Source organism: Hydra vulgaris, chromosome 05, assembly GCF_038396675.1.
Source record: "Hydra vulgaris chromosome 05, alternate assembly HydraT2T_AEP".
Lineage (NCBI taxonomy): Eukaryota > Metazoa > Cnidaria > Hydrozoa > Anthoathecata > Hydridae > Hydra > Hydra vulgaris.
The window spans coordinates 12,657,933-12,671,367 of record NC_088924.1 but is presented as its reverse complement, the minus strand read 5'-3'; the positions used below and the strand labels follow the sequence as shown (position 1 = coordinate 12,671,367).

General features: G+C 24.5%; 1 protein-coding gene across 4 annotated transcripts in view; it reads left to right on the top strand.

Moving 5' to 3' along the window:
• LOC136080582 (DDB1- and CUL4-associated factor 1-like) overlaps positions 1-13,435 on the top strand; it is a 69,738-nt gene that overhangs the window by 30,062 nt on the left and 26,241 nt on the right. For all 4 annotated transcript variants that reach the window (XM_065797402.1, XM_065797401.1, XM_065797403.1 and 1 more), the window contains exons 9-16: positions 52-153; positions 2,562-2,720; positions 4,345-4,524; positions 11,072-11,278; positions 11,823-11,912; positions 12,478-12,557; positions 12,739-12,858; positions 13,059-13,158. In XM_065797402.1, coding sequence (XP_065653474.1) covers positions 52-153; positions 2,562-2,720; positions 4,345-4,524; positions 11,072-11,278; positions 11,823-11,912; positions 12,478-12,557; positions 12,739-12,858; positions 13,059-13,158 — 1,038 coding nt within the window. The remainder of the gene's footprint in view (positions 1-51; positions 154-2,561; positions 2,721-4,344; positions 4,525-11,071; positions 11,279-11,822; positions 11,913-12,477; positions 12,558-12,738; positions 12,859-13,058; positions 13,159-13,435) is intronic.

Genomic DNA, 13,435 nt, shown 5'->3' with positions numbered 1-13,435 from the left:
TTTAATAATTATATCATATTTTTTTAATATTTATGTCATATTTTTTTGTAGTTACTTCCTGTTGCTTTTGAGTTAAATGTGATTGATCTCATTTTCTATTACATAAATATAAAGACACAACAAGATTCTGCATTGGCATGCAATGCTCTGTTTGTAAGCTTATTTTTATTATTTTTTAAATTTAAACTAAAATCAGAATGAAAACCACAAGATATGCAAACTTAGAATGTACATTAAGCCCCTTTGAATCAGAAAATTAAGTATCGAATTGAATCTCAAGTATGTTCACCTATATAATCACAAATAATCTCAAATCTTATAAAAGTTAGTTTTTTTCCTATTTTAACTATTCATAAAAATTTATTGAGCTAACTGCAAAAGAAATTATTTTTTAACCAAAATGAGGAGGTTGTAAATTTTACATGGTCATAACTTTCGAACACTAAATTATAATTAGATAAAATTGGAAAACTGTAGATTTTGTTATCTGATTGTCTCGCGTTTGGGCAAAGGAGGTGAGCTCATAGGGTTATTTTTGCTTCCTGACTACAAATACCAAAATTTTTTGCAAGTCATTCTGACCTAAGCATGAGCATATTTAAGTTTAGTTCAGAAAGATGTTTTTTAAACGTCTTTTTAATGTTCAAATCAAGTTTTTTGCAGATAAAATTTTGCTTGGCATGTTATAGGTATCTGAAGTTATGCTAGAGTTTTGTACACCTAATTTTGATTTTGCACGTTTTACTTCAAAATGTGATTTAACTGCTTTTGTTATACCAAGAAAGCTAGGAATTAGAAATAATTTATGTAATTAAAAGTCAATTTATTGGAGAATGTTTCAATCAATTTAATTGCTCTCTATGTAATAGATTAACAAAGCTTGAAAATAGTAGTTGTATACTTTTACAGTTTAAAAAATCTTTGAAATTAATTGCAACATTTTGTAAAAAATCTTTACTTTATAATTGAAGGTTAAGTTTTTGTAAAATAAAAAAAGCAACTTGATGTAAACCTGTTTTGACAACTATGTTTTTTTAAACAGCGTTGTTAAGAATTTATCGGCGCATATAATTGATTACTTTAATTACCCAGTGGACATGGATTGCCGCCCCTAGGAAAATGCCCACTGGGTTCTTTTTAAAAACTGATTTTTATGATTATTAGAGTTCTCAGATTATTAATAGCATTCTAATTATGTTAAAAAGGGTAATTTTAATAATTAGAAAATATTTTAAAGTTAAAAGTTGGATAATTAAAAAATAAAATTACCTTAGTTAAGAAGTAGTTTATAATGAATTTATTATGATTTGATTCGACTATATGGAAATTTTTCTGATCGATTCTTTAATCACTTTTCTGATTTGATTCAAAATATTGAAGCTTTTCAGGGGCCTTTGTACATGTATATATTATACAAATGTTACCAATGAACAAAAAAACTAAAAAGAAACAAATGTATTGAACTTACAAAATAAATTGACATTCGTAGTAATAAAGTAAATTATTTGCACATGCTGTTTGCTTTGACCATGATGATAATCCATTTATTTTAATAATATATAGTTTGTTATGCTTTATTATATTAGGTTGATGGAATAAAAAATTTTTAAATACTTGATGATAAGTGAATACTGACTTTAGAAAATGTGTAACAATTATGCATCAACCTGATAGTTATACATACTGTAATATGATATTTTCATTATTCGTAATAATTGTTATATGTTTATTATATATTTATTAAATATACAATAAAGATTGAAAACAGTAAGCGTTACTCTTTTTTCCAAAAATGTTTCAATATTGCGTTTTTTCAGCAGATTTCTATTGATTAGTTTAAAAGTTATAATTGATTCTTATTTTGAATTACAGCTTACTTAGTAAAACTGTATAGACAATGTTAAGAATCTTTTTTTATTATGATTTAATATTGTATTGCTTTCACTGATAAAATTAAGAGCTAAACAAAATTTTATACACAAATTTTTTATTTATTGATATGAAATAATATAATTTTTAAAAAATTGATAATTAAAATAGAAATTTAATAAATGCCATTTAAACTTTTAACCATATACTAGCAAAAAAAGTTGAATGTTTTCATTCATGTTTAACCAGTTTAATCAGTTTAATAATTTGTATTTTATTACATTATTTGTTTTATATTATATTATTTGTATTATATTATTTATATTATATTATTTTATATAATATTATTTGTATTTTATTATATTATTTGAATTATATAATAAAATACAAATATATATTGTATTATATATTATTTATATTATATTATTTTATATAATATTATTTGTATTTTATTATATTATTTGTATCATATTACATTATTTGTATTATATTATTTGCATTATATTATATTATTTGTATTATATTATTTGTATTATATTGTATTATTTGTGTTTTATATTATTTGTGTTTTAAAATATTATTTGTATTTTATTATATTATTTGTATTTTTATAGTTTAAATATTTGTATAATTTGTATATAATTTATATATATTTAAAGTTAACTTGAAAAAACTTTTAATTTTGTGACTAGTATTTATCATCATTGTTATGCCACAAGAAATTTGTTCTTGAGTTCGTGTATCGAGGTGGTATACAAAGAATTCTTGAAATTCCTCAACCGTCTAATGTTGCAACAATGTCTTCTTTATGTCTCTATTATATTGCACACAATGAAGATGCAGTTGAGCGGGTAAAATGTTTACACATAAAAATATTTGCTTAAAATTATTATGTTTTAGTGTGCATTGTTATGTTTCGATCTGCAATAATATATTTCTTTGTAAAACATACTTTTATGTTGTATTTGATTAAAATATTTACACTTCAGTTTTGAAATAGTTTATAAAAAATTATTATCAATGCATCCTGTATAAAATCAAAGACAAAATATAAATTTATATTTGTAAAAGTTAAAATAGTTTCTTAAGAATTTTTTTAAAATTAAATTTTTTTTTTATTGATCTAATTGTAAGTAGTAAATTGTTTTAAAACCATTAAGCTATACACTTTCTCTGAAGCTTATCCTGAAGTTATTTTGTACTTTCGATAGAAAGCTCTGGCCATTATTAGCTTTTGAGTTGTTAAAAAAATGTTTTAAAGTTAAATTTGAATTAGTTATATATATATTTGAATTTATGTAGTCAAGATATTTATACGTTATGAATATACGTTATGGTATAAGTTAAGTAGTTTTATTTTAAAAATTTTTAGATAAGTTTCAATCATATAAATTTTTGTTTTTCCTTTATATAAATTTCTCATTGTTTTTTTTTTTGTTTTTTTTATTTCTTTCAAGTTATTCACTTCCCCAAATCCAAGGCAGCCACTACATGAAGCTACTTTTATATTGGTTTGGTTATAACCCTCCCTCAACTCTTTAACTCCAAGGAACATCCTTGACAAATAAGGCTGTTGTACAGGAAAACAAGTTAAGTGCTGTGCTATCAAAGATGTGGTAGGGATCGAACTCAGAACTTCTTACTTAAAAAACGAGCGCTCAACCACTACACCACTACCACAAGTTGTTAGAAAAGCTTAAATTTTGTAACAATTTTACTTTTATTAACAAAAAGAAGCAAAGCAATTTGAGTTGATGACATTGTTTATTGTTTGTTTTTCATTGTTCATTTCATTGTTTTTTGTTCATATTATTGTTCATTGTTCATCCCACTGTTCTTGTTCTTCCCATGTTTCATTGTTCAGTTTCCAAAATGATTGCCGCTGAGTAAACTATTTTCTTCAAGAAGTTTTATTAAATGACTATACACAACTTTTTTTGAATAGTTTTGATCAAACAATAGACAAATTAGTTTATAATAAGTATTTGTATATAGGTTTTAGCTTCTTTCCACAAAGTTGGAAATGTGTAAGTTGACAGAGGCAAACCTGTAATGTTGGATATTGCCTCAACAATAATTTTAATGCAATAGTAGGAGATTATTTGTTCCTATAGATTACCATTTGCTTTGTAATTTTTTTTAATTTTATTTTCTCTTAAGAATTAAAAAAAAAACTGCCTATTAATAAAAATTTTCAAAATATAAAAAAATTTCAAAAATTAAAATTAGAAAACATTTTTCTTTATCTTTATTTTGAAAAGTTATACTTATATAAAAAAAATTTATATATTTATAATAAATGTTATATAAAGTTATACGCTTTTTTATAATAATAGCTTGTTAGTTATTTCCTAATGTGGTTTGAAGAATAAAAACATGTTTTTTTTTAGTTTTTTTTATGTTACTGTTGTAATCTGCTGCTATACTATATTTTAATATACAAAATTTTATTATAATTTTAATAATTTATTTTAGATTTGTCTTTTATCACAGTCAACTGTTTATAGATTGGTTGAGTACTTACTTTGGTTATTGGAATGTGCACATGTGTCTGGTCGGTGTCATGCTGTATTATTTTTTTCTTTAACATTTCCATTCAGAACAATTTTAAATCTATTTGATTCGATGGATGGGTTGAGAAAAGTTTTTAACATGGTGAGACTAAATTTAAAGTTTAAAATTTAGTTGTATAAATGTAATGCAGTTTATTTTAAAGTATTTTTTTTGAATTTAAAGTTTTATTTTTGGTTTATTTTAAAACATGTTTATTGAAATGACCATTTTAAACAAGATGTTATTTGTCCCTCATATATATATATATATATATATATATATATATATATATATATATATATATATATATATATATATATATATATATATATACATATATATATATATATGTATATATATATATATAATCTTTTTCTTTTTTTAACATAATACTTGAAACAGTTCAATTAATTACTACTTATTGAAACATATAACAAAGTGCAAAAGCTTATAACATTTATAAATTAGTTTAATTGTAATATAGAGATATATTTATGGGATCTTAAAATATTTATTTTATGGTATGTCTTATCATCTTTTTATATTTATTTAATTTGATTTAAATGGAAGTTGTTATACGCCTGTGTCTTTGATATTTGCTTTATATAATATATACTTACGATATTTGGTTAATATATATATATATATATATATATATATATATATATATATATATATATATATATATATATATATATATATATATATATATATATGTATGTTTATATAAATTATTTATTTCATCAGAATTAAAAAAGTAAATTTTTTTTTTATTATAATTGCAGCTTCAATACTTTTTGTGCAGGTTCTTACTTAGAACATGCAATAGCCAGTTTTGTATAGTTATTTAAAAGCATATTAGACAAGATTCTACTACAAATTTTTATTTTTAGAAAAGCATGATAAAAATAAATTTGATTAATCAAATTAGAATATTCAGATACTTTTCAACAAACCATAATAGAAAAATCTAGTTTCATGAATAAAATGTAACTGAAAAATACCCACTGACGCAGAGTATCGCGGGAAGTTTTGAACCTCCCCTATTTAGTTCTTTTAAGTAACTGCCATACATTTCATAATAAATAAAAGCATTTTCAACATTATTCATTTCAGTTTTGTGAACAATGTATTAAAAGCTTTCTCTAAAGGATCAATTGAAATATCACCAAGCATAATGAATTTTTGCTTACTTTCAAGTAAAAAGCTAATTAAGTCTATTAAACGTCTTAATGTGTGAGATGTTGTCAAAGTTATAGTTTTTATTCTATTTTTACCATTTTTTGCACCAGTACTTTTGCACATTTCTGTTATTTTTGATAAATGTTGTAAACGATTATCTTTAGCACTTCAAATGACATTGCAAAGGATCTTGTGATCTTACATCATCAGACATTCTTCATACATTTATAATTTTCCATGCATCAATAAAAGTTTGCAGAAAAGCAGCAATACCTTTAACATGCTCCTGATTTATAACTGGGTTTGTTTTCAAAGCTGTCAATGTTTCTTCGCAAAAAACATGCATTACTAGTTTCATATTTTGCCTTTCTACCGGCTTTGGAGATATGGCTAACTCATTTAGATGCAAGATTAGAGTTAATAAGCAAGTTTAATTCTAACAATCTCAGTTTCTCAAGATCTTTTCAATCAGCAACTAACTCCTCAGCTTCACCAAATCGAAATTTAATCTCTTTAGTCTTTTCGGTAAGCCAATTGTTACATATATTCTTCCATAAGTGGACATAATCATGTAACAAAAGTATATTTGTTTTAGTTCTCCAAGGTATATTAGGAATGGTATCAAAAAGTGAAAAAATATCTATTTACTTGATTATTATTGCAAATTACAGAAATAACTTTTCCACTGGATTGTTCAATAGATTCAATTACATTAGCAACAACACTGTATTGGAAATCGAAATCCAAATTAGACACCAGTACTATACTTACAATAATTGTAGGTCCTGTAAATAAGCATTTAACCATTACAGCAAGAAGTGTTCTGGCAAGCTTCTCTGGGTTATTCTGACCATGACCATAGACTTTTCCACCATGAAATGTGACAGTTCCTTTAATGTATACCTCATCAATCATAATAATGCATGAGCGCTGTAGAATCACAAACTGCTTAAGGGAAACAAACTGCTTCAGATAAAATAGAAAATTTGTCTATTACTCTTGTTCGGTTCTGTGAAAGTGTTGAAATAAAATACTGTAAAACCATATGAAATGCTGTATATGTTCAGTGCTCAATTTAATGGTCAGACATCAGACATTGTCCGGCTAAAACCTCAAATTGTCCAATCAATTTACAAAGTAATTGGACATTTTGACCGACAGGAAATAAATTCTACAAAATAAAGCTTGGACAGGAATGTTGTGTGATCAAACGCTATTGCTGACCACACAAATGATTTTTTTTGTTTACAACTTGACCACAACTGTTTAGATGTTTTGATGGTTTAAACGTTTTAAAAATGCGCTGAAAAAAGAAACGTTAAGCTAAACTTAAACTTGGAAAAAAATTGAAGAAACTAAAAGAATAAGCAAAACAATTCCTTACGAAAAAGAAAATAAATTAGCTTTAAAATAAAACTCAAAAAACTCAAAGTTAACTTTTTGTTTTTAATTATTATGTTATGTTTTTAATTGCATTTGAAAAAAATTACTTCAAAACTTATCTTTTAAAACGTTTAATTAAAGTTACGCAAAACGGTTTTACAAATTACTTCTATTGATTGTTTATTAAATGAACAAATTTTATTTAAACTATTGAAAAGTGAAATCGAAAAGAAAAAATTATAATATTTTTAAGTTGTATAAGCATTTATTTTTTAAAAGTTGCACAAAAAAAATTGTTTAAAAAAATCACATAGTCTTTTTAATCAATTCATGCTTTAATTAATAAGTCAAGTTTTAAAAAAAAAAACTTTAAAACAATTCTTTGTAAAAATAAAAACAAAAATAAAATAAGCAATTAAATCATGGGATGATTTAATTTAACTAATTCGTTATTAAATGTAGCTTAAAAAAATAATCTTTTAAAAGATTTTTAGAAAGACATCAAAAAATAGTTTTAAACGTTTAAATATATCATAAAAAATACAAACCTACTGAAAAAATTTAATATATAATATTTAATTTACACATAATATGTTTATTTTAAACAATCATTATAATTAATTTTTGATTTTATTAGGCTTTTTTTAAGTAAAATAAAAACCTTAAAAAAGATCAGTGATTAAAAGTTATTTGTAACATAACGATTTTTTTATTGCATTTAAATTGTTAAGGCATCTCCACATCCGTTGTTAAATTGTAAAGAAAAAAAAAATAGCGTGAAAATTTCAGTCTAAAAAACATGCAATAACAAATTAAAATTATTTTATTAAAAAATAAAAATCTGCAATGAAATATTCTAAATAATAAGGAAAGAAACTACAACTTCACTAGACTAACATTAAATAAACTGAAATACATGACAAAGATTTCGATTGCATAACTCAGTTCCGTAAAACCATAAAAAATATATTTTTAAAAATTGACTGGACACTGTCCAACCTAAACAAGTTTTAATCGGACATTTTGTCCGGGACTTTGATTTAATTAAAAAATTAACTTGAGCCATGTTGAATTTAATCTGAAGAAGAAATTTAAAAGAGTATTATGAATATAAAATTACATAAAGTAGAGTGAAATAAAAAGTCTTTAATCCATGATAATAATAATATAATATTATTAATAATAAAATAATAATATTATTAAGTAATAATAGTATTGTAATATTAATGATTGCTGTTATAGTTTTATATTTAGTTATTGTTATAATTATTATTATTATTATTATTTTGATATATATATTTTCATGAAATAAAAACTTTTTATGTGATTTTACTGAATAACATGAAAAGTAATTTTTTTCATGTCATAAAGAAGAATATATTATCATAAAAACTAGAATATATTATCATATAGCATCCAATTATTATAAAAACTAAAAGGTTAGATAATTAGAATGTTCCTCACCATGGCACTCCAGTTCCTTGAATAAACTCTTTTGATTTTAAGACAATGCCATCATTACACTTTAAACTTAGAACTGGTTGTTGTTCAGTTTCAACCTTCATTATAATGTCACTGAATTCTAAGTTATCAGCATCATCATAACTGTTAATTTCATTCTCTTGAATATTTCTTACTGATAAACTTGTTTGAGTTGTTTTACGTGGTTTTGCTGGTGCTGTTGGAATTTGACTAAAATTAATCTTATGAAAAATTGTTGGAGGTACATTTGTTTGTTTCTTTCCATTAATCATTATCAAATTAACATTTTCAGGCCAATGTTTAGAGCATACCACAATATATATGATTCAGGGATATTATCTCTTGGAATTGCAGTTATTCATCTTTGTCTTTTTATAGCAATAAAGAAATCTAAAATATACAGCTGCATTCTCTTCCATCAGTAGATTAATCAAATTTAACTGTTCTACGTTTTTCTAAATATTTACTCACAGCTTAGTTCAATATTGCATTTCGATTTTCATCCGACAATACATGATCATTTCCAACAATTAGCATGCATCCTTCCATGGTACAATGCTGCATTTAAAGTCTGTTATCGGAATGAATGGTAGTCAATGTGCTAAAACATCTTTCAACTGCGCTGTTTGATAACGATAAACAGAAGCACTACTCAGCTAATAGCAAAATATTTGGAAAATGTGCTTTTTCAAATTTCCATAACTTCTCCCACATTTCTAGACAAGTTAACATTGAATGATGTGTTTTTACCATTAATTGCAGAGAATTCCACTCTTCAAAAATACTAGCACCCTGGAAATTTGCTTCTGCAGGTGATTCGTGAAAATGTTGCATAATGTATTTTATACTATTGCAACCATTGTGTTGATTGTTGGTCCAATATTGAGAATCTGGCCATATCATTAATAGAATAGATCGATATCAGACGTAAAACAATGCTACAATTGTTAAAAGAGATAATACAATGCTATAATTGCTAAAAGGTAAATCATGATAAAATTATTATAAAAACAATTATTTTATAGTTTAAAGGGATCCCAAACCTCCGAGACATGTTGTGTTTATATTTACAAAATCGATCTTTTAAACAAACAAAAAAATCAATGATGTCATATACTAAAACTCGTAGGAATAAAATACACTTGAATAAATTATCAAGTCTGTAGATTGCAGCGTGTATTATGAAGACTATTTGACCTACAACAAAGCGGAGAAAGCGAGTTTCAACTAAAACAAAAAGTTAGTTTTTCTTGGCATGCATTTATTTTTTTATTTTAATCAAAAAAATTTAGCCCAAACTTTTTTTTTGCAAATCACCTCATGCAATCACCACAGTTTCCATTTTTTTTTTTTTTTTTTTTTTTTTTTTTGTTGTTGAGGAGATGCACTGAAAACAAAAAATAAAATTAATGTGACAAAAAAAAAATGTTGCACAACATCACTGCAATCACTTGAGACAATGATTGCTACAATGCCATATAATTATATTGGAAAACTAATTCAAAAGTAACTAAACCACACCTTGTTAAGTTTTTTTGCAATCGCTGTTTGAAAAAAATGTTCAATTTTGTTTCTTAATTTTTTACATTATAATATTACATAATAATCAAGTAAATATTTTTTTAGTGTATGCTAAATTAAATTTTTTAATCTTTTAATTTAAAAAAAATTGCCATCCATGTTGAAATTTATCATGTGAAAAGTTTTTAAACAATAACTAAGTAAAAAACATTAACGTATTTAACATTTTTTTACCAAAAAGTTTATAGTTTGCGTAGTCTATATTTTGTCTGTGTAAACTGAATAATGCGGGTGTGTAGTAAATATATATATATATATATATATATATATATATATATATATATATATATATATATATATATATATATATATATACTACTGTGATCAAAAAGTAAGGTGAAATTGTTTATAAAATGTATATTCTCTATTTATTCTTCCAAATTAATTTCATCTCCTCCAAAGTAATCCTCATCCAACAAAATGCATTTTCCAACACTTTTTCCAGTCGTTGAAACAGTTGGAAAAGTCTTTTTACAGTATACATATAGCCTTCAAGAGCTTCTTCAATTCGATTTTTATCTCAATCGTGTCAAAACGGCATCCCCGCATTGGATTTTTGAGTTTGCTAAATAGTCATAAGTTCAACGGAGTTGCTGAATGATATTATTCAACAAAGTTTCACACACATCAACGCAACATTTTTTATCCAAAAAATTGAGCAATTTTAGCACCAATCAAGGCTTAATGCGTTTGAGACACAAAACATACTTGAAAATGGTATTCCGCAACATTTTCAACTTGTCTGCACAAGAGTATTCGTTCCGCAAACAAAATTTGATGCAAGTTCTTTGTTCATCAAAATCACACATTGTAGAAATCAAAAAATTTACTTTTGATTGTTTACAAAAACATGTGTAACTCGGAGGTAATTAAACCTTTTGACAAACAGACTTTTTGATCACAGTAGTATATATATATATATATATATATATATATATATATATATATATATATATATATATATATATATATATATATATATAAAAGCCATATTAAATGTAAATTTTTTTTGTGTCAATAGATCAGCACACTTGAGATTATGAGGATTGAAGAATCTGAGCTGTCTACAGATGAAAGTGTCTTCTTGCAAAGGGAAATGGTCAAGAATGCATGTTTAACTCTTAAAAAATACTTTACTGCTCATGTTTCAATTATTTATCATAATTTAAAGCGCTCATTGGCTCGTGTGAATAACAGCACTCCCCCTCCTCCTACACCAGCATACAAGGTATTGTTTAGATTTAAATATATTGTTTTTATTATTAAACTGTTAAAAAAATTTTGCACCTTTTAAGTAACATGTGTATTGTAAGATTTATCAGAGATGATGCGATTACACCCTTGGTTTTTTTAAAATGCAATTTAATGCTCAATAACACTTTTAATGTATTTTTTTATACTATTTAATTAACAATGTTTATCTCACTAAAACCTCAATCTTTGTTTAGTTTTGATTTTATTATTTTAAACAAACAAAAAAACTTTTAAAATGTCTTTTTTTTTTTTTAAATATCTTTAAAGATATCTTAATTGTTTTTGTATTTATTTGTTTTTGTATTTTACTGATTTTTTAATTTTTAAGCTCACTCGGAGGTTAGTTTTATAACTTTAAAAAGGGTAAGTTTTAAAAGTTATAAAATTAAAGTTCGCTTTTTCCAGATTGATTTACTGCAGTTTTTTAGGTATTGTTTGTAAAAGTTATATATAAAATTATTAGAGCATGCTCACACTTTCTAAACATGTTATTAGTTAAAGCTAGACATTTTTTTTAGAGTATGTTCTCACCTTCTGAAGATGTCCAAGACTATATTGATTTCATTCATGAGTATGGATCAGATGATGGTGGAAATGAATGTGAAAAGGTGTTTTATAACTATTAATTTTTTTTTACTATAATTTATATTATAAAGATATAGATTTTTTAGATGTATTATTTTTGCAACCCATCTAAATGTAACCATTTCTCCTCTTTTACCCTCAGCATTTATTAAATTTATAATCAATTACTTTTAAATACTTTTGCAAAGCATTACATTTCTTGTAAACCTTGTGTAAAAGTTATTTTTTTTACTTTTAGTCTTTTTTTGCATACTAAAAAATACTATGTCGGAAAAATGTGAAACAATGTATGAAAAATAAATATGACTATTTTCTAGTTTGTCTAGTCCTTACTTTATAATGCATGAGCTTAAGTGTTTGAAATAAAGTCTTGAAGCTTACAAAAAAAAATTTTTTTACTAATACAATTATATTTTTTCAAAATAAAAAAAATCTCAAAACCACTATCATTTTAGCATGTATACATGTTTGCAGAAAACTGAGTTTATTTTAGCTATAGAATTATTAAAACTCTATACAGTTTTTACTATCTTAGTATTGTTGTTATTTAACCTCTATTTTTATTCAATGTTTTTAAAATTGGAACAGAGAGCAATTATGCTTAACATCACGCCACTTCTTGTGCAACTTGTTGCTTTGGCATCTAGTTGGAAAAATTACAGTAACAGGTATCTTGAGGGATATTATCATATCTGTATTGGCCTATATTTTTTTTACTACAAGTTGTTTGTATATCTTTTTACTACAAGTTTTTGTAGAAATCTGTCATTATTAAGTTTTAAATTTTTTATTGGTTACACAAATTTTTTTTGGTTACACTAGTTTTTATTTTATTACACTTGTTTTCAGAATTGATGTTATTGTAACAGCATTGGAATCCTTGGTTGCTATGTCATTTTCTCGCCGAATTACTCTAAGTTTTTGTAAACAAATAGAAGTCTCTTCAACAGAAAGTCAATCTGGCATTAAGTAAATTTTATAACTAAAAATTATGTTGTTTTCTTGATTGTTCTGTTTTTAATTTTTATTATTTATTTGATTTTAAACAATTAATGATTAATATTAAAAATTATTAAAAGACAAAAGCACAACAAGTTACGCACATTTAACTGTTAACCGAATTTCAATTAAACATTTTGTTTCATCATTAAACATGTTTGGATCATTAGGATTTTACTGCGAGCTGTTGAAGGCGAGCTTGTACCTGATGTGACTGTTCAAAAAGCTGCTTTAAGAGTTCTCTGTAACTGTGTATGGAAAAGTCAAAAGGTACTTTTAATTTGTTATTTTAATCTTACATGTTATATTGTATAATATATAATATTGTTCACATACGCTCCACCTCTTACCACTCTTAGACAGAACCCTTGTTATTAAAAGGGAAAATAAGGTGGTTGTAACTCATTTTGAGAATCAGGTGTGAATCTATTTAATAAAGTATAGAGATAATACAAAGTATAAAGCTACTATTCATGTTCATTTACTCAAGGTATTCAAGAAGCAGATCACATTTTTGTGTTTAAAATAGGTTCTAATATTTGGCATA